Source organism: Mustela nivalis, assembly GCF_964662115.1.
Source record: "Mustela nivalis genome assembly, chromosome: 3".
Taxonomy (NCBI): Eukaryota; Metazoa; Chordata; class Mammalia; order Carnivora; family Mustelidae; genus Mustela; species Mustela nivalis.
Window position 1 is genome coordinate 168,894,473 of NC_139022.1, and position 22,136 is coordinate 168,916,608.

General features: G+C 51.0%; 1 protein-coding gene across 1 annotated transcript in view; it reads left to right on the forward strand.

Annotated features, from left to right (window-relative positions):
• ANKH (ANKH inorganic pyrophosphate transport regulator) overlaps positions 1–22,136 on the forward strand; it is a 124,797-nt gene that overhangs the window by 93,385 nt on the left and 9,276 nt on the right. Inside the window, exon 8 of the mRNA XM_082723311.1 lies at positions 3,370–3,465. Within this exon, the coding sequence (XP_082579437.1) occupies positions 3,370–3,465 (96 nt within the window). The remainder of the gene's footprint in view (positions 1–3,369; positions 3,466–22,136) is intronic.

The following is a 22,136-nucleotide window of genomic DNA, read 5'->3' on the forward strand; positions in this document are numbered from 1 at the left end:
GCTGAAAGCCTCTGTTAACCACAGCTCTGTCCCCGCCGCTGCTTGCACAAAACCCTTCAGACTCGCAGCCTGCGGCTGGGTCGGCATTGTCCTACCAATCGTTGAACTAATGTCCTTTATCATTAAAGCTTAATGACTTGAATCTGTAGACATCTATAGCAAAACATAAGCCCCAAAGATAGTGTACAATTTTTTTAAAGATTTATTTGTTTATTTGAGAGAGAGAGAGCGCGCACGTACGAGTGAGCAGGAGGCAGGGCAGAGGGAGAAGGAGAGAGAAACTCAAGCAGACTCTGCTGAATGCAGAGGTCAACACGGGGCTCGAACTCACAACCTGAGATCATGACCTGAGCCAAAACCAAGAGTCAGTTAAGCATCTGCATTTGGCCCAGGTCATGATCTCAGGGTCCTGGGATCAAGTTCCGTGTTGGGCTCCCTGCTCAGTGGGGAGTCTGCTTCTCCCCCTCTCTCTGCCCCTCCCCACTGCTTGTGCTCTCTCTCTCTCAAATAAAAAAATAAAATCTTTTTAAAAATACAGTGAAATGAAAACTAGGAAAGAAGCACACACCTGCACTTGTATTTTTCACACCAACCCTTTTGCCTTGAATTTCTGTAGAACCAGCTCAGAGCCATTTTATCTGATCCCAACAAGAGCCCTGGGATATGAGGAGAGGCGGCCTCCTTGCTAGGGACCCCAGCCGATGAGCTCTGGCCGCTCGGGCAGCGTGGGTTCTGGCTGGCTGAGGCTGGGCTCCCTCCTTGCCCCACTGCCACCCACTGCCAGACCCGTGTGGGCATCCGGAAGCCCGGGAAACCCACAAAGCAAGGCCCAGCCACAGGCCATAAGGGGCACTCTCTCTCCACATCGCGCCCGGCTTCTCAAATGTGTGGTTGTCTGTGGGCTTCTGGAAGAGGGCACAGCCTGTGGCGTGGAGCCCCAGAGAGGTTTCCTCCGCACCTCGCGCCCTGAGCCAGGGCGCTCCCCAGCAGACTTTTCTCCTGGCGGTCCCTGTTTGCAGGAGTTTAACCCCATCTATGAGCAGACGTCGCTGCTTTCCTTTTAAGGAACATGAACATAGAAGTAAATCCTAGAAAACCGAGATGGATATACGTCTTTTTGCTAAATTTCTAGCTCTTGGAAAATCAGATTATATAATAAACCCAGAGGAGAACAGCAGATACTAAATATTAGGAACTCCTGGCTGGGAAAGTCTCATCTGGAATGTTTTTGGCTACCTTGAAATAATACCACTTAACAATAGCAATACAGCACTGTACGGTTTCATGGGGAGCATCCAAGGAAAACTTGGTTTTGCCCGTGATCACCCGGGTTAGGTGCTGCGAAGCAACCCCTGTAGCGAGCGTATGTCTCGCCAGCAACTGCGGTCACAGAATCCTTCTGGAGCCTCCCTCTTTGTTTCCGGGCATTCCAGGGAGCGCCTCCGAGCCATCCGTGGGAATGCTGTCTATTCACCCAAATCTGAGACACCTCTGTGCGGACTTGCAGGGTTGGCTGCACTGACAATGGAAATCCTAGCCTCTTTGTGCGTTCCAGAATAAGGGATTTGACATTTCTTGCATAACTTCTGACGGCTCTCGCTAAATATCCACTGGGAGAATTTTGCAGTCGTACATAATCTCTCCGACGTTCAGTTATCATCTGCGGAAGAGTCTGCGTCTAAGCGCATCGGGCAAACAAAGCGAAACACACCTGCCAATCTAATGATACGTGCTTCTTTATTCCAACCCTGCTGCCAGAAATACGCACTGTTTTTGAAATGAAAGCACACCTGGGGCTCTCTGGCACCCTGCTGTCCCACCACAGGTGACATGTGGCACACCACTGTCCCACCACGGGTGACACATGGGGCATGCCGCTGTCCCATCATAGGTGACATGGCTGATGCATCAATGTCTCACCACAGGTGACATATGGCGCACCACTGTCCTATCACAGGTGACGTGTGGCACATGCCGCTGTCCCACCACAGGTGACACATGTGGTACCCTGCTGTCCCATCACAGGTGACATGAGTGCTTTGAGGTTGTTGGATTCTTGGGGGTGAGCCCCCTGGGCACCTCTCTCGCGGGTCCCCCAGGGCCAGAGAAATGGAGAGATGCACCTACCGTGACTTGCACTTCACTGTAGCAGCTGAATCTGTTACTGAGAAAAGCAGATTCACTTTAGAGGCTGGACTTAGGAAAACATAGGCTCGACCAGATGTTTGTGCTGGAGGCATCATGGGGAAGGGATGTGAGAGATCTCCGGCAGCCTCCAAAGGAAAGGAACTGTCAGAAGCTCTTTTCTGAGTGGAACCTGTCTGCGCTCTGCCTCTGTGTCTTTTGTTCAGCGAGTCGCAAGCCACTTGCTGGGGGCTGGCTTCTGTCGGTCACCTCTGGGACTGACTGGATCCCAATGGCGGTGGGGGGCTCTTTCCTCCGCTGGTTTTCATGGTGAGGGACCAGACACTTGTCTAATCAGGTGGTGGGCATGCTTCACGGTGGCACTGGGATGGTCTCAGGAAGCCTCGGGAATATGCAAGAGGACATTTGAGCTGTCCGCACTCTTTGCTTAAAATTAAGCGTTAACAGAGATGGGCACCTTCTCTACTCAAGAGAGATCATGCTAAGTGGCAGGAGGGAAAGAGTAGGGTGAGGGGCACAATCCTTTATCCCAGAGAGCCAGTGCCTACCTCACGGGCTTCCATGCCTGTCCCCCGAATACATACCCACGCCCGGAGAGCTCTCGGGTTGACCAGCACTCCAGCAAGAGGGACCCCAGGGTAGTTAGGAGTCAAAGGTCAGAGAGGCTTTCAGAAACAGATGGGCTGTGCCACTGACATGCCCTCAAAAGGGGGCTTTGAAAATTAGAAGATCCAATAGGACAAGGAGGAGCAAAGGCACGAAATGGGAAAACATCATGTGTGTTAGGGGCAGAGCAAGAGCTTCTGTCTGGAATCCGAGGGGGGTAGTCAGCATCAGGGCAAGCAGGACTGAGAATGCCCACCCGTCCTTCCGGTCTGCTGACAGGGAGGATGGGGCCCCAAAGGGGAGCCGTGGCTTTGAGGAGATGCCAGGTGACCAGGAGGGGCCGCACAGGTTGGGACCCTGGGCTAGGCTGGGTAGGGGCCCGGTGGCAAGGGGAGCGCACATTCAGGAGACCCTGCCCGGCGTCCATCTGTGACTCCCTCCGGTTCATGTTCACGTCCAGCAACCTGACCGCTGCCTGAGAGAGACAAAGTGACAGCCGTTTTCCCAGCTGTCAGGGGACATCTATACCTGAGACGCATCAAATAAAACCGAAACAAGACGTTCTTCAAGTGGCATGTGTGGTCAGCCGAGGGTAACCTGTCCTCCTCTTCCCCCTAGAATAACCCCAGCAATAAACTGGTGAGCACGAGCAACACCGTGACCGCGGCCCACATCAAGAAGTTCACGTTTGTCTGCATGGCCTTATCACTCACGGTAAGGGGAGAGACCGACAACCCCACGCCCCCTGCCGGCGTTGTTTTTGGGAAAGGGGAGTGGCCATTTTGAAGGGAGGACTGTAGTGCTCCCTACTTGTGATGCTATACGGAATTCATTAACAACCCAAAATATGAACAGTCGTTCCTTAGGGAGGTCGTTGAATCTAGGAATAAAGGGTAGACTTCTGGCAGGTCTGGGGACTACTAACATGCTTTTTAAAAAAAAAGGAAAAGTTCTTTTGTTTGCCTTTTTTTTTTTTAAGATTTTATTTATTTATTTGACAGATAGAGATCACAAGTAGGCAGAGGCAGATAGAGAGAGAGGAGGAAGCAGGCTCCCTGCTTAGCAGAGAGCCCAATTCAGGGCTCGATCCAAGGACTCGGAGTTCATGACCTGAGCTGAAGGCAGCGGCTTAACCCGCTGAGCCACCCAGGCACCCCTGCCTTTTGTTTTAACAGTACTCTTGTCTTACTGAATAACTTCTGATCCCGTTTTCAACATTCAGAGTCAAGCGTATAAACATCCCTGACCCTCTTCCAAATTAAGTTGGTGTTACTTGAGTTAGCGCAGTAGAAGCTCCTTCCCTATCCCACTTACGCTGCTTCCGTCTGCTGGCCTGTAAGATCCCAGGCCCTGGGTCATTCTTGCGGACGTAGCCGTGAGCCCCAAGGACAGCCCCGCGCTCTGCGCACAGCCTACATAAACAACACGGGTTTTTTATCCATCCCCATGGGTAATTTCAATGTAAAAAATACTGTTCAAAAAACTTGGAAAAAATGTGTACATGGTCGATAGCCCAAAGCACATGGTATATAATTGAAGGTTGTTTATAGTAGCAAAACAGAAAGAAAAGCACTTTCATAAACAAACTTACATTGTAGACCATGCCCTTTGAGTTCTAAAGGTGGAGATGACAAGGAAGTAAAAAGAAATGCAGGTCTCTCTCTTTTTTTTTTTTTTTTAAGATTTTATTTATTTAGAGCGCACTTGAGGGTCCAGGCATGGGCAGGGGTGCAGAGAGAGAAAGAAAATCCCAGACTCCAGAGAAAATCCCAGACTCCAGCTGAGCGTGGGATCCAATGACGTGGGGCTCGAGCTCATGACCCTGAGATCGTGACCTGAGCCAAAATCAAGTCTCAGAGGTCCAATAACTGAGCGACCACAGGCGCCCCAAAATGCGGGTCTTTTGAACTCAGTCCAGTCTTCCTCTTTGTTGTTGGGCTCCGCAGTTCCTCCTAAGTCCTGTAGAAATTCTCTGTTTATAAAGTACAAGTATGTTCCGGAAATGCCAGGGGTGTGCAACTCTCGTCATTGAAAACCAGGGCAGAAGGGCTGGTTACGCTGATGAGAGGAACACGGTGACTCTGGCCCCTCTTCCTTTCGTCACAAGAACTATTGGCTTGATGAGCCCTGATGGTGATCCTTATTTATCATCGAGCCCTAAGCGCGTTTTAAACCTTTGATGGATATTTTTCCAAAGCCCATGACTTAATCTTTGATCCACGGATCCTACGCCTGAATAGATTGTAACAAGGGCAACATGAGACTAATAGCCAGTCACGTCACCCATCGTGACCTTGCGTCCTCAGCAGCCCCTTGCCCCAACCTGCCCCTCCTGTCAGTCCCTCCCTCCTGACTCTGATGGAGGAGGCGGGGGAGGGGCGTCAGGAACACCTTCTGTGCCACCTCGCCCAGGAGGAATTCCCAATAGCTCGCCTGTGTCGTCGGTTACCCCAGAAACCCTGCTCCCCTATTTGTGTTACTTCTCTATGGTGTGCAAGTTTTTCCATAGTTCCCTAAAATATTAGGAAAACAGTGAGCAGCCTTGAAACTGTTTAAAAGAGTATTTTAGAAAAAGCTGAGAAGGCTTCTATTCCAGGAACAGACCTCAGCTTTTGGAGACGATGGGAAATGATTGGAAGTCAAAAGTTGAGTTGAACCAAGTGCCAGGTTCTGTGACTTGGCCCTCATCCCTCACTGAGCGCCAGAAGCTTCTAGTTGTCACTGGCTCGGCGATCCGGGTCTGACCTCTGCTGTCTGCTCTCACTCCAGTTAAACTTCTTGCCCGGCTACAGCTGAGTCGGATGGAGAACTCCACCAGCCTGGGTTTGAGGCTGTTTCTTCTCTGGTCTGGTGCGCGGGCAATAATCTGTCTCTCTGAGACAAGCAACTGGTTTGTTTCTGAAATGGTGATAACTTAGAAAAATGCCTAGATTTCCCAGATGAAGACTTTATTTATTTCATTATTCGAATCGCGTCTTCCTTCCTGTAGCTGGAGTGTGTCAGGGTAGATTTTCCCCACAGAAATGGAGACTCAGAGTCCTTCCTTGGAAAAAAACTTGGAGACAAGCGAGCCAAAACCCTTCCTTTCTTAGAAGGGGAAGGGGACTCAGAGAGGATTAGTGACTCACCCGAGCACCTGGGACAGAACCTGCCAGAAGCCAGCCTCCAGGCCCGCTCTCCGGGCCCTTTTGTCCCAACTGTGAAGTTTTCAGCAGGTAGGAACCGCTCTCTGGCCCTGAGCCTCCAGACGCGGGCGTCATGCTTGAAATGGCGGTTTCTTTCACACAAAAAACAGGAGTATTTGAGTTAGGTGCTCGGGAAGTGTCTCACATACATTACGCTTGCAATGATTCAGTCCATTGGTTCAACAACTTAGCCACAGGAATTGACCTTAAAAGACATAGGGGGAAAGTAAGCAACTTTTTTTTTTAAGATTTTATTTATTTATTTGAGAGAGCATGAGAGAGAGCTTGAGCAGGGGGAGGGGCAGGGGAAGAGGGAGAAGCAGACTCCCCGCTGAGCAGCGAGCCCTGCATGAGGCTCAAACCCAGGACTCTGGGATCATGACCTGAGCCGAAGGCAGACGCTTCCCTGACTGAGCCTCCCAGACGCCCCTGTAAGCAACTTTTTTAATTTGGAGTATAACTGACACACAATGTTACCTTAGTTTCAGGTGTAGGGTTGGTTTCTGGTTTTTCTTAACTAAATTAAATGTTAAGCTGTCACTATAATGTGTACGTTCCTTTTTGTAGCACTTTCTGTATTTAGTCTTCACATCTGTCGCTCCTCGTAGGCTCTGAAGTGCCCACATCGGGTGTGCAACGTAGCCACCTTCCACCCCCAGGGCCAAGCGTCCTGTCTGATAAAGGAGGTGCTCAATAAACCGCCACTTAAGACTCACCTCTGAGTCAAAGGTACCAATGGTACCCACCCCGGTGAACAACAGTCTCTTTATTTGCCCTCAGTTTATCCGACTTTTAAAGCTTTTAAGAGGTCCTTTCCTCTCAAGTCCATTTTTGTTTTGTTTTAAAGATTTTATTTATTTGACAGAGAGAGATACAGTGAGAGGGAACACAAGCAGGGGGAGTGGGAGGAGGAGAAGCAGGCTCCCCACTAAGCAGAGGGCCCGTTGCAGGACTCGATCCCAGGACCCTGGGATCATGACGTGAGCCAAAGGCAGACACTTAACAACTGAGCCACTCAGGTGCCCCCCATTTTTGTTTTTTTTAACTTTAAGACTTCTTAGTGCTGGGGAACTAACATCACCGAAGGCCACCGAAATACTCAAGAGCAGTGCACATTGTTTTTATTCCAGTGGATGAGGTTACATACAGACTCTGAGCTTTCTGATGGTTCCAGAACCTTCTGTACATCAACTGGGATCAGAGCATTCTCTCTAGCGCTCTGCTTCTTTGGGCTCGCTGGCTCTTCTCCTCGGGTCTTTGAGAAGAGCTGACTCCAGAGATTCTACAGACCCAGGGATGCTGACTCTTTTTAAAGAGAAAATGTGTGCTGTCTAGAACAACAACAACAAAATCCATCTTTCCATCAGAGTGGGCTCATTCTTGGAGCCCTGACATTTTGGGGGTGAACATCCAGCTTGGCCTGTGAAAAATACAGCTGTGTCACCTTTGATGGTTAATAAGACATTAATACTCCAGTATGCTACAATGCACAGCGTTATTCACACCCTAGTATGGATTCGCAATGTAGTTCAGAGTTTCTGTCCTACTCCACAAGGGGGTTCTGCCTCATGCTCTTATCTGGGAGTGTTCCTTCACGGAAGGCAGCAAACATCTGTGAAGAGGGGTTGAGGAGGCGGGTGGAGTTGAAAAGGACAAATACTCTGGAAGCATCTTCCTTTCGGCCCCTCGGAGCTGCCTTCAGGAAGAAGCGCTGATGGTCCCGTTTGATGGCAGGGAGGGTGAGGGAAGGGGCAGCTTTAGATCCTCCAAGAGATGAGCTTCAAAATGGTAGAACTGTCAGGTCAACTGGGGTCCCCTCCGTGGCAGCAAAGGAGCAGACATGGATGCAAACCGTGTTAGCAAGATGACTACAGACGGCCCAGCTGCTGTTTGGAGGAAAGGAACACACGGCTCGGAAACGTACACAGCTTAAAGCAATTTGGAAGGAAGACTTTGGATAGTGGGCTGCATTGCAAGAGCCTGTGGCATGGCGGCCACACAGAAGAGGCCACATGGCAGAGCAGCCATCAGCCATGCCCACAGCAAGGCTGAGCCGGTGGTTGATGGGGTAAAATAGGAACCGCTAACCAGGGTAGGATGTGTCTTCTCAACAATCCTTTTGTTATATAGACAATAGACTTCGATTCCTGGGTGCTAGGCCAGTTTGGTGAAGCCAGTGGATTGACTTGCTAAATTTATCAAACTGCCAATCCGCTCCAGATATTTTCTTTACCTATTTCTTTCTTTCTTTTTTTTTTTTTTTTATTTATTTGACATAGAGAGATCACAAGTAGGCAGAGGCAGGCAGAGAGAGAGGAGGGAGCAGGCTCCCTGCCGAGATGTGGGGCTCAATCCCAGGACCCTGGGATCATGACCTGAGCCAAAGGCAGAGGGTTAACCCACTGAGCCACCCAGGCACCCCTCTTTACTTATTTCTAAAGTTCATAGCCAATCAAATTAAATGGAGAAGTCTTAACATCTTTGGGTGATTTTAGTTGACCAATATCTATTTTGATTTCACAATAGCATTTTAAGAACATTTGGTATTCTCTTAAGCTCCTTTCTGCTCTAGCTTTGGGGAGCAAGTGCCAAGAGGGCAGCCTCTCTGCTGCAAGAGAGTTGGAGAAGAATCCGTGCAAGGCACAGGCTTGGCTGCTGATGAGGCCTCCCCAACCCCCTTTCTACAAAATGGAAATGGGTATCTGTCCAAATGGATCTTGGCAGGCAGAGCTAGGCGGGTACTTTTGTGCAGTGAACAACCTATACAATCATACCCAGCATCCCTTTAACCCAGAGAAAGACAAGAGGGGAAGATGAAGAGTGCGGGTCAGAAGGAGAAGGGGGAGAGACTATGGGTTAGAAAATGAACAGAGAGGTTGGAAGTCAAGGCAAAATGGAGTAGAGACAGAGGTGAGGGACACAGATAGGTCAGGAGGATGTGAAGGCCCCAGAGACCCCAGGGCCCTGCCTATCCTCCCAGTACAAATCACTATAAATTCTAGAAGAGTTAAAAAGACAAATTTTTAAGAAATCAGTGAATTTGACAGATTGTCAGTTGGCCAATTAAGCTTTTCCAGTTTTTGGTGAGCTGGCCTCTTTCAGGAAGGCAGGTATAGAGTGAGCGTCTTCCCAGCTTCTCCAGAGGTGGCTTTGAGACCCCAGATTCAGACCCTGCCGAGGTCCTGGGATTGTGCCAGGGTCTCCAAAGTATACCCCACTGGCCTCCCTCATCTTCAACAAACGGAGGCTGTTTGGTGGTGTGTACGTGTGTGTTGCCGTCACTTAATGTGGGGAGAGAAGGTTGCCACTAGGTACCAGCAGACAGCCCTGCCTCACACAGTAGGGTTCCAGGCAGGAGCTGTTACTACTGGAGAATCTGGTTCTTTCTAAAAACTTAAAATAGGTTTTTACTCCACATCCTCCTAAGCTTTGCTTTTTTGACATCATGGGTAGTAAAAAGGGAAAGTGTGAATCTGCCTTCAACCCTGAATCGTCTGTTCCAAACTCTCATGGCTTGAATTGTGTCCACCAAAAATTGCTGCATTGAAGTCCTAGCCCCCTCTCAGTCCCTCAGAATGTGGAAATAGGTTTATTTGGAAATAGGTTAAGATGCGTTCCCAGTAGGTGAATAAGGAAGGTGTGGGGACTCTAATTCAGTAGGACTGCTGGTCTGACGGGGGGAGGAGGGGCATCCAGACCATGTGTTGCGACCAAAAGCCAGGACAGGCCTGGAGGGGACCGTCCCCAGACACTGCAGACTGATCGCAGCACTGCCCCCCTGACTGCTCCAGGCCTGGGACCAGAACCTCGAGCTGCGCTAAGCCTTCCGGTTTGGGGAACTCACACCACATTGTTTCCCAAAGAAAGAATCATCCTGTAGTCACTGAAGGCCACGTGAATTGATCAGCCAAACGTAACAATTCTGCAACTTGTGTTCTTTTTAATCTCCGCACTTACTGTTTCCATAAGACATCCCTATTCTTTTATTTCCTGATTCTCCATGTAAGGTAAAAATATTATTCGTGGGGACGGGATGGTCCCAGATTGATGTGATTAACTATATCTCTGCTGATGTGGGTTTTTTGAGGCTTGGGGGGCGGGGTGGTGTTGGTATCCCAGCGTCCAGGAGAAGCAGCCGTGTTCAATTTAGGTAACTTTGCTCTCCGGCTTTGTTCTGCTTTCCACTAATCGAATGACCTAGAGCCTCTGCACCAGGCCCTCCGTCACGAACACTGGGAAGCCAGAACACATTCCCGCTTTCCCGGGAACAAATTTAGTCGTATTTATTCCCCAGATTTTCTCAGAACGTTGATACTTCCACTGCTTCCCCCTCGGATCTTATAAATGGTATCTGATTTGGCACAAAATGATACAGATTACTTAGTTTCGGTTTACCGGGTCTGAACACACCTGTGTTGTGCAGAGAGCACACGTCCCGGTAAGATGCGGTCGTCCCCACCTGGGGGTGCGGCAGAGACCCCATCGGCCGGAGAATCCTGCCCGGGCTGAAGGCCGCCGGCCGGCCCCGCATCCCCGGCCGGCCCCGCATCCCCGGCGTGCTTCTCAGGCTCCTCCAGGCTCTTCTGGCGCAACAGCAGGTTGATCAGAGTAAGATGATGGTCGTGAACTGTTGCTCCGGCAAAATGGCAAAGTAACCCAGTGGGGATTCATTCGCAGACGTGGAGGAGTCCTCTTTCATGACTCTCTGGGGTTCTTTCAAGCGGTTTTTATTAGTCTCCGCTGACAGTCAGAGCCCGTCCAGACCCTCCCGACAGCCGTTCACAAGAAGATGCACGGACAGCACGAGGCTGAGGTCCGCGGCTTCTCGGGTTTCTGACCGCAGTCGCGCTCACACAGCACCAGGCTCGTGGGGCCCTGGGCGTGTGCGTGTTCCCGCTGGCCCGAAACTCTGGGTGTCCTCTTGATTGACACTGGTAGGATATGTAGGGCGTCAGCAAAGCCGGCGGCAAATATCTCCGTGATCTCGAAGAACACCACGCAGACGTGTGTACCTCAAGCTGTGTGTGAGATGAGCACATGGAGGACATTAAACACCAGTTCGCACGTTAAATGGTCATTTTGTGTGCTTACCGACGCCGGAGACCGCAGGACCCGGGAACAAAGGAGAACAATCAAAAAGCACTCAGGTCACACAGTATGTCATGGCTCTGCCTCTTCCCGTCCCCTGCCCCTGGAGGTGGACTTGGAAGGTGACCTGGAAAGTCCAGTCGCTTTTAGGTAACGGTGGATGGCCTTTGCCTCTCTTTCATCGTCCCTGAGAGACGGCTCTTACCGGATGGGGCTCGGCGAGCTCAAGAGCCTCACAACTCCGAGAGGGGCTCGGAGGCAGGGCTGCGTGTTCACTGAATGGCCAGGGGGCCAGGGAGAGGGATTGACCTCCAGCTTGAGTTCAGTGCCACAGAGTGTGGTGTTTACCCATGTGTCCCTGAGGTCCCAGCGCCTGGGGTCAAATACTGGCTCCTCCCTGCACCTGCTGGGCAGCTTGGAAGGTCATCCGAAACAGCCTCAGCTTCCCTGGCTGCCAGAAGGAGATGATAAAAATACCCACCTTGTAAGACCTTGCAGCTTAGCTCGAGTCAGGCAGGCTGTAAGCCAAGAGCGCGTTCCCGTGCTCGGGGGGTCCCCAGACACACAGGATTCCAAGGGAGCATAAGAAGTCAGCCTATGTAAACAAGCAGCTCTGGGCACCTTGGATGCCAATGAGTGCATCTGTGAATTTTTCTAGTTTTACTAATCTATCCTTCCAAATTCCCATGGGAATTTTGGGGGCATTTCAACAAAAATCGGCATCTGGATCGATTTATACATATCTTCTATAGAAGGACATGACGCATACACAAGATGTATAATGCATGCACCCTTTTTCTCCCTGAGGCCCGGGAAAGTTCTTCACATGTCCCATCACACCTTCCTGTCTGTAGGCTCCAGGGCAGGGTACAGACAGTGCCCCCTCCAGCTCAGAAATGTCTGTCACCCCACAGTCTGCTGTGACCCTGCAAGAGAAATCAATGTTTTTCAGTCTTCTGGCTCAGAAGTCCAGTATATCTGTAGACACCAACCAAATATGAGACGTGCCCGCATGGGAAGAGTTTAAGCCACACACGTGTGCATGGCAAACATTGTCCAAAGCCTGAGCTTTGGAATGAAGCACGAGGCTCTGCTGGTGGCGAGCCTTCCACCAGGCTGGACCCCTGCTGCCTGCCCGGCTTTGAGGCTTCCACGGGGAAGTAAACACACCAAGTCTCTTTGCTCGTGGGATTTCTCATCTGGAGAAGACAGGCAGGGCACGGATATGACGGAGTCGGGCCTCGGGGTCGTTCCTCTGACTGGTGCAACAATCACCACAGACCTGATGGCTTAAAAAACCACCGGAGTTTATTCTCTCGTTGTTCTGGAGGCCAGAAGCCGAAATTCAGTGGACAGGGCTGCTGCCAAAGCGTTGCGGGCTCCCTCCCTCCTGTGGCTTCAGAGAAGGGCCTGGTCCTTGTGCTTCCCAGCTCCCTGAGGCGGCTGCCTTGGTGGACCACGGCACTCCGGTTTCCGGCTCCCTGCGCGTCACCCCACCCTCTCTGTGCGTGCCCGGACCCCCCCTTTCCCCGGCCCTCATGTGATGTTTAGGGCCCACCCAGACATTCCCAGATAATCTTATCTCAAGATCCTTAATTTAATCACACCTGCTGCTCTATAAAGTGATCGATACTGGTGTGGCCTGGGATCTGGAAGGCAATCTATCTTTTCACGGCCCCTCTGCAAAGTGCACAGGGTGCTTTAGAGAAAAATGAAAGGCAGCAGCGTGAGGGAGAGGCCGTTTCGGACGGGCAGCCGGGGAGAGCCGGGCTGAGCGAACACATCGGTGTGCAAGCAGGTGCCTGTGTGCTCTCCTCTCTCCCGGGTGTGTGAGGCCGTCTCTCTTTGGAGAGCAATTCCGGCCCCTTTCAGAAGCCCCAGCACTACGCGGTCTTACCTCTTTTCCACAAAATTTGAAATCTGTTTTCTTTAGGTCATTGGTTTTTTTGTTGTTGTTTTTACTGTCCCCGGTTACTAGGGGAGGGGGAGGGGGGGCCAGTCCCTCACTCCCATGTGAGCCTCCTCCTCCTCCTCCTCCTCCTGGCAGGTCAGAGTCCCATCCCGGAGGCTGTCCTCCATCTCCGACCCCAGCTTCCCGAGATAAGCCAGTGACCGAGGGAGTGGTCTGTAGAAATCAGGCATGGGATTGCAACACACCGGGCTGCCTCTGCCACCCTTGCCTTCCAGAGCCCCAAGCCTGGAGGGACATGGAGGCCGTCAAGGGCTGGAGGCCACTGCAGAATTTAAGGCGAAGATATCTGGTATTGAAAACATGTTAATCCTAAAGCTGCAGGGCTTCAGGCCTCGAGGGTCCCTCCAGGAGGGGCAGAGAGCGAGAGAGCAGCGTCAGAGAAGGAAGCAGACCGGTGCTTTCTCTGGGACGTGCGAGATAATCCCTTTCGGTGAGGTTCAGATGATCCTGAAATACTTCTTATGCTGTTCACACTAGATAAGTCCCCAGGAAGCACAAATCCTAAAGCTACGAACAGAAACTCGGCTCTGCCTCCTCGTCCCTCCAGCTCCCTTTGGAAGCTAAGTCGCTGTCCCCATCAGTACATAGAGCATCCCAAATCCCGGCCAGCACCCGGCTCTGGCCACCTGCTGCTCTCTGGGTCCGAGGTGCTGCTGGCAGAAAAAGCAGCATCTTGGGGAAGGAAGGTGCCCTGCCTGCAGGCTGGGGACATCTCCATGACCCGCGCTGCCAGCCGCTGCTCCCGTGTCCCCCGTTAGGAGCCATTTTGCATTATTTAAGGGCCAGTGTTGCATCCTGGGCTCTAGATGAATGCTCCCATGTCCCGTGTCCATCTACTTTCCTCGTGTAGAGGGGAGGGCCTCACATGCTCTGGCCGCACGTCCCTCTTCCCCTCTTGGTGCTTCGTGAGGTCGCATAGCACATCACCCCGTAAGCATCAAGAATTCCTGCTTCGGAACATGCCCGGTTCAGGGCTGCATGTCAGTAAAGCCCGTCTGGCTGTGTGCCAGGGCGCTGCCGAATCTGAGCAGGCAAACCAGGGAAAGCCCACTGTCCCGTGACACCTTAGCCGGCTGGCCCTGTCTTCAAAGACTGAAACATCTAGCTCATGAGAGTGACCCAGTCTCACCTTCCTGCTGCTGAACTTCTCTGCCGGCTGTCCGTCCCTCGGCCATCAGGGCAGCGGACACTACAGGCCTTATTCCGGCCACAGTACCATGCTGACCCTGTGTCCCCAACAAGGACGGCCTGTTTGAGGCTTTGTTCTGCCTGGTGGCCCCACCCCCGCGCCTGGACACTGCCCGCCCGTTGTTCACATTATCCGGGAGAAGAAAATGACCCTCTTGTGCATGGGGAGGACAAAAAGGACCCAAGGTAAATAAACTGAATTCGAAGCTTTCTCCCTCGCTGCCCCACAGTGTGTAGCGACAGAAGGTTCTTGGTGCGTGATCAGAAGGGGTAAGAGCTGCTCCTTCCCACGAAGCTCCGCTTTTCCTTCCCACTTTCGCCAGCATCTGCTTTTTAAGGAAATCCTCATGGCCCTGCAGATTTGTGGGGCTTACTGGTTTGTTGGGAAGAACTCTGAGGAGGTGAAAACAGTGACGGTTGGTGCCCAAAATTCCACCAAAAACTTCATCATGAAATGACAGTATAGAAAGGTCTTTTCATTGCAGTAAAATGCGCCCAGTGGAACACTTAACATCTTTTTTTTTATTTAATTTTTTTTCAGTATTCCATAATTCATTGTTTATGCACCACACCCAGTGCTCCACGCATACGTGTGTGTCCTCCACAATACCCACCACCAGGCTCACCCAGCACCCCCCCCAGCCCTCTCCCCTCCAAAACCCTCAGTTGGTTTTTCCATGTCTGCAGTCTCTCGTGGTTTGTCTCCCCCTCCCGTTTCCCCCAACTTCCTTCTCCTCTCTGGAACACTTAGCATCCTAACCATTGTTAAAGAGCAACATTGTTAGAAGGGGGAAAAAAGCAACATTGTAAAGGTTTTCAAGTTCTAAGTGTTAAAGTACATTACATTCATACATACATTGCATACGCGAAGGTCAGTACATTCTCACAGCTGTGCCCCAGCCACCACCGAGGTCCAGCCGCAGAGCTCTGCATCTTGCAAGGCTCAAACTCTCCACCCACCAAACAGCTCCCCGGGCTCCCTGCCCCCAGCCCTGAGCACGTTTCAGTTTGACTGTGAACAGCCAACGGAAAATTAAGGCTAAGCAGAAGCTTGGGTTGGAACTTTCTAAATACTCTTCCAATCGGGCAAGAATGGGAAAGAATGAAAAATTCTGCAGCTAACAGGAACGCCCTCTGCAGACTTGGTGCATGGCGCCCCCTGCTGTAGGAAGTGCGTCATTTCCGACTTGCTCGGAGCTGGGGCTTTGCTCTGGGCGAAGGGTACTGAGTGTCCTGATGGGGTGTCCTAATGGGGCAGTTTCAGTCCATCGAAATGATGGCAGGGATGATTCCGTTTTCATATTCTTGTAAAAAGCTGACTTTAAAATGTACATCCAAGAACATGAACTTTTTAACCACGGCTGTGCTTTCACACGGGCAGGGTGGTGGGGGTTGTGCGCACGCTGGGGTTGTGCATCAACTCCCTTAGGAATGTGTGCTGGGGAAGATGTGTAAGAAGTGTGACTGTCCTCAAGACACACTGAGACTATCAGGGACGCCACAGATACTCTGTGACGCGCTTTTCCATGTTCTGCGTCTCTGTGACAGCTGCGGTCTACCCCATCTCGTTCCCCTACTGCTGTCCGCCGGCCTGACCTGACAGACGCTGGGCCCCGCGCCTCCCCGCTGGCTAGTGATGTCATACTCGTGACCCTTCCTCTCCAGGTTTTCCCTGCCTGACTTTTTATTCTGCGAAAGTGTCCTCTCCCTCTGCGTTGTCCCCTGCTGCCCCTTCTCTGTCAGGGTGGATCGGCGGCCCCCTAGAGCGCCAGCCCACAGGTCGGCAGCCATGCCCTCTGGCTGTTGCCCCAGGCTTGCCCCCCCTTCCCACCCTGTCACCCTCTTCAATGCCGATGTCCTGAAATGGGGCTCGTTGGCTATTTTCACCCATTGTGTCTGCTTTAGTCATTCCTGCTCTAGTAAGATGGCATTTTTTTTTTCTTCAAAACTGGGACTCACGCTGGTTTCAAGAGGCATCCTGAAAACATGCTGGGTCATGAGCTCACTATTTGCACTGGGAAAACTCTTCCAAAGGACCACATCTAGCTCAGGTGGCAGCCAGCAAAAGGGAGGGAGAAACTGGACTAGACAGGCCAGAAGGGCACCCGCGGTGGCCCCGGGCTCCAGGCTGACGCGGAACACAGCTCATTCGCATCCCGCCATATCCCTCCCTCTTCCGGCCTCACCTCTGTCCCCAGCACTTCCCTTTAATACTAACCGCAAATTCCTCCGAACCGACCCTTCCTCTTCTCTCCGCCAACTCCCTGTACTGTAACTACAGTTACCGTAACACCCACCCCCCACTATGACGGGGCTCCCTGCTTCTGCCTGTGCCCCCCCCACTGTCAGTCCTCACACAACACCAGAGAGCAGCGGGCCTGTCAGCACAATATTCTAACCATGGCACCCCCATTCTCCACCCCCTTTCCCCCCTGCCTGGCCCAGAACCATGACCATGACCCACAAAACCTTCGCTGAACTCCCCACCCCAACCCATCCCTGCCATAGGCATATGGCCATCGCAATTTGATCTTAAGAATCAAAAGGCCAAATGATGTTTCTCAGGTCTTCATCAGCTCTCCCTGAATACTCAGGCAAGACAGGCATGGGCTACCCAATAGGGTCCTGCTTTTTCTGATGGCGCCGCTCCACCCGCAAGCAAATCAAATCCGCGTGCCTTCCGAATGTCATGACATGGGACACAGCTCCCCGGGACACTGGTTATGGAAATCGAGTAGTCATGGGGCAGCTGGGTGGCTCAGTCGGTTGGGCATCTGGTTTCAGCTCAGGTCATGATCCTAGGGTCCTGGGATCGAACCTTGCATTGGGCTCTCTGGTTGGCGGGGAGCCTGCTTCCCCTCCCCCTCTGCTGCTCCCCCTGCTTGTGCTCTCTCATTCTCTCTGTCAGGTAAATAGATAAAATATTACCCAAAAAAGAGAGAGAGAGAGAGAAAGGAAGGAAGGAAAGAAGAAAGAAAGAAAGAAAATTGAACTGGCAGCCACCTTGTAAAAGCAGCCCCCCCCACGTCCAAATCAGGATTTCTCACACCCATGCCATAAGCACATATTGACTTGATCTGGGAAGCAGATACAGGGGTCCTTTTTATGCTAAAATGTTTTTCTGACAAAGGAAGAAGATTACAAGTGCTTTGTGGAAAACAGGAAAGTACAAAGGAAAATAAAATCAATCCTAATCTTACCGCCTACAGATGACTCCACCATTAACATTTCCTTGTGTCCCAGGAAAGCTTTTATGATAACGGCGGCTAAGACTGATTGATCCCGTGGACTCCGCCAGGTGCCGAGAGGGCCCTGAAGGCACAGGGCAGGCTCCTCCGTGTGGGGCCACGGACGTTCTGGTGGTCTGGTCGCCTGCACTGGGGGAATGAGCCGGCACCAGCATGGAAATGCACACAGTCGCCAAGCCCTTGGTCGGGAGCCAAGCTCCTAACCACCTCTGTGGACACGGTGTGGTTGCCGGTTAACCACCGGCTTACCCAGTGGAGACTTAAGTCCAATTAAAAGGATATTGAAATTTCTTTCTAAGTAAAATCTCCAAATAAGAATGATGCCCAGGGCTGACCACGTTAACTCAAAACAGCTGCGTGCGTCTCCCTTTTTCTAGCTGCGGGGATCAGAATCTCCGACTTGCTACTCCTCCTGAGCATTTCGGGTCGCGAAGATGGCTTTGTGTGTTCCTCAAAGGCACGGTCAACAGCTTCTGGAAATGAAGTCAAACCCAGAGCTCTTGGCCTGGTTCTTTGTGGAATGGGTGGGTCCCTCTCGGGACGTGCGGACACTGCTGTGCCACGGTGGCTGGGTTTAGAGGCTCTCTGCGTTCAGACCCTGACAGAAGCAACTGGCTTCTTCAAATCCCATTCCCAAATCCTTGTTCCAAGGCAGGGCAGGGACTGACTCTGCGGGTGAGGAAGCACGGCTTGGAGTGGATGCCTTTTCTGTGGTTCTGGTCACATTGACTCAGACTGTTGGGTCTTAGACCCAAGAGGGAAATTTCTGTAAGGCTTAGGGCTTCCTTCGCCCTCTGAGCATGCTGTAATTCCTGTTTGAGGATTCTAATACACGGCGGAACTTGGTCATAGTTTAGATCATCGTTATACAAATCTGGAAGCGAAAGGTTAAATACTGCCCCCATCACAGAACAACTACATCCAGGGGAGGCCCGCCTAACAGATCACCCCTCTGGGGGCACACCGTCATTCAAACCCTGACCGTGGCATCTACACCGGCCAGGAGCTTCCTGTCCTGATTGTGAACGAGAGGGCTGTGGCCTGTGGCCTGGTGGTGGTTAGTTTCTAAAGAGGCTAATACAATGAAAGGAAAGGAAAAGCAGGAGATGGGCGATCGTGAAGGTAGAAGGCTCTGTCTGGAGAGGTCCATGCTCTGCTAGAGAAGAGTATATCTCGAAACGTAACTAAGTATTTCCAAGTTCAAAATAGAAATGTCAGAATCAGTGGCCTGGTCATCAGAAAAAGAGTTACAGTCTGTCAAATAAGAGGAATGTGTCACGGATCTTCTATTTCAATAACCTTTTAGCATTATTTTAGGTTTATGGAAACTGGCGGAGGCAGCTCAGAGAGCTCCCTCACTCCGTCTTGCTCCCCACGGGCCCGTGCAAGGCACCCAAGAGGCCAACCCCACCATGAAGTAAACTCCAGGGCTCGTTCCGATTTCACCAGCTTTTTCCTTGTGTCCTTCTTGTGTTCTAAGGCCCCTGCGGCGTGACCATAGTCCAGGGAGCCTTCCCGTCCGTTAGCCTCCTCGGGTCTGTGAGAGTTTCTCAAACCGATTTTTGGTGGCCTTGAGAGTCTGAGGAATACTCGTTAGGGCTTCAGTTTGGGTGCGTCTGAGGTTTTTCTCTGTTAGACCAGGCTTATGGGTCTGGAGGGAGGAAGCCGACCAGTGAAGAGCCGTTCCCCCATCTTACCGAGAATGTGTGCAATCAGCATGACTTCATCGCTGTTGACCCCGGCCTGGATGGCCTGGCCGAGACCGCGTTCACCGCTTCCCCACTGGAAGGCACTGTCTCTCAGAGGCAGTGGCTGTGGTCAGCCCACGTTTCGGGAAGGGGAGGTATGCACCACCCCCTTGAGGCCTCGTCCAAAATATAAATCATGTGGCAGTCTGTGTGGGAGCTTTGTCCCTACTTGTTTAAATCAGCACGGATCCATGGGTGGCTATTGTATACTGTGGGTCATAATTCAACACTGTATTATTCTGGTGTTACTGTTCCAGCTCCGGCTATCGGGAGCTCCTGTGTCCTTTGACACGCTACTCCAGGCAGATCATCTCGTATATTTCCTGCCCTCATCTTCGAAAAAGCCACTTTTCTAAGAAGCCCTGGTTCCTTTTATTGGAGAATAAATAGAAAAACCCAGACCTGGGCACTGAGTGGGTTGTTCCATTTTGCTGGCTACTTCCTAATGAGATAATATTGACAGCAAGCTCTGCAGGGGGGGAAAAAGCCAACCACACACCTGCTCCAAGGAGAATAAATTCTGTTCATTGTCCATAGTTTATTAGGTTTGTGTTCTGGTTTGGAAAAGTCAATGTCATTAGGCTCTGCAAATATTTGAGGAACACGGCATGTCATGGTCAACTGGGAGGGCTTGTTCCCAGGGAAGCCACCTCTGGGCAACTCATTAGAATGACACATTTCCTGAAATGTTCTTTGTTAACTTCTGAAGCTTCTTGTTTTCGCAAACAGGCTGGTCAGAGGTGATCTGGTTGTTATTCTAAGGGGAAAATGACAGGCAGATCGCTATTGATGGCCGCTTTTAACCAGTGCCACGCCTACTTCTAAGTCGCACGTATTCCGACGATGCAGGGAATAGTGACTTTCTCAGGAGCTTGCTGGAAGGCAGCTGGAAGCACAGCAAAGGCAAAGGGACCATGTTTAGAAATTTGGGGGGGAAGGGCACCTGGTGGCTCAGATGGTTGGGCGTCTGCCTTCGGCTGAAGTCATGACCTCTAGGTCCTGGGATCGAGCCCCATGTCAGGTTCCTGGCTCGCTGGAGAGTCTGTCTCCCTCTCCCTCTGCCTCTACCCCTGCTTAGGCTCCCTCTGTCTCTCTCTCAAATGAATGTACAAAAAAATCTTAAAAAAAAGAAGAAGAAGAAGAAATTTGGGGGAGAAAAGAAAGGAAGCATCGAGACCGGCAGTTTTCCTTCTCTTTGAATCGTTACCTGGGATTGCTAAAGCCCCAGACCAGACTGATGGCTTCCAGCTTCCTTGTTCTAGAAGAGCCAGTCTAGGCTCTCGTGTATGTGACTGAAAGCTCCAGAGAGGCACCTTGGTGGCATGTGGCCTTGATGGGGACCTTTAAGGGGTCCTTGGCACGGATGGAGACCAGATGGAGACCGGAGTCGTTCCGTGGGTCCAAGTCAAAATCGTGGATTTTGGAAGTGAAATATCCAGCCGCTCTCCCAGAGGATCTATTAGCGACCCACTAAACCTCACCGTCTGGTTTGCAAGGGACCAGCACGGTGACCCTGTCCAGGCTGAGATGAGTATAAACGTGTCGGATGACAGGGACCCGCTCTCTGTTGCTGTGTCCTCAGATTGTACTCCCTCCTTCAACAGTTTACTGATAATCTCATCGAAGGCAGTGAAATCTTCCAGACAAACATTACCCGTGTGGAGAAGCAGGGGAGGGTTTACCTGCCTTGGCCACAGACGCTTCCTTGTCCCACCGTCTCGGACATGTGGCCACACCCGCCTTTTTCCTGGGTTTGTTGAAACCTAGCGGCGACTTTACGGTGACTTACAAAACACAGAGAGATTGCAACGTGCAGCATTATCTCACAGAAAACGGCAGGCTAGAGTAGAAATACAGCATGCCAGCGATTCTCCTGGAAGCCTACGTTTTTAGGAGAATATGCCCGAGGTATCTCCCCCCAACCAGGAAAACCCAGGATGGCTTGCCCTCCCCAGCTCCTAAGGCACAAAGCAAGTCCAGACTTGGGGTGATGCTCACTTATCTTAATCTTTACGGCTTTGCTGCAATGGAAAATATTTGGAAGGACAGATGATCCGTCTCTTCATCAGGGAAATGAATGGTGTCCCAGCCCTGTGCTCAGTGTCATTTTGAAGTCATAATTGCACGAACTTGCCTCCCTCTCTCCACCCACCCCTCCCCGAGCTGTAGGCGCGCATCTCGGCAATTCAGGCTGGCAGCTTTGCCGTGGGAAAAGATGACAAGGCCACTTGTCCGGGACTCTAGGTAATAAATTCTCGGGGCTCTGGGTTGCTGGACGTAAGGAAGTACTTTTCCCTTCGTGTCAAAAACGGGGTGTGAGAATTGGCATTAGGTAGGAGGGTTGAATGATTGTACAACTGTCACTTTTGAAAAGCAATGGAATATTCTTTCCAGATGCTGAAGAATGCACTAATAGAATAAAATGTCCATTACATTTATAAGGTGCACATATTTATAATAGATCTTCCAAGGTATTTGAGAAAGTACTTCAGGACAACATAGGTAATGAGACCAGCCTAATTCCATGAAACTTAATTTGCCCAAAGACTAAAGGAGAGGGTATTCTGAAATGTCAGCGTTCTGTTTTTATGATTGTGATTCATTTGAACGTATTCATTTTCATTTTAAAGAGAGTCACTTGCTACTGAAAAAAGGGAGAGAAAATATTTGGTGAACTTGGCAGGTGGTTAGCATTCTCTCCCAAAGTTCTGTTATTACAAGTTTTAATTCCGGGATTGTCAATTATGCACACACGAAGGTTCAAAAGTCAGTTCTCTGAGGATTGTTACCAACAGCCTTTCCCCTGGCCTGAGCACTCCCTCTTGTCCTGCCAAAGCTTCCTGCCGCCCCCCCAGCTCTTTCGATGAGTTCTAACTGTAGCAAACTCTAGACAGCCGAGCTCTGATTCCCTACTTTTCTAAAAAAAAAAATTGTAGTTTTTCCTGGACTTTCACCA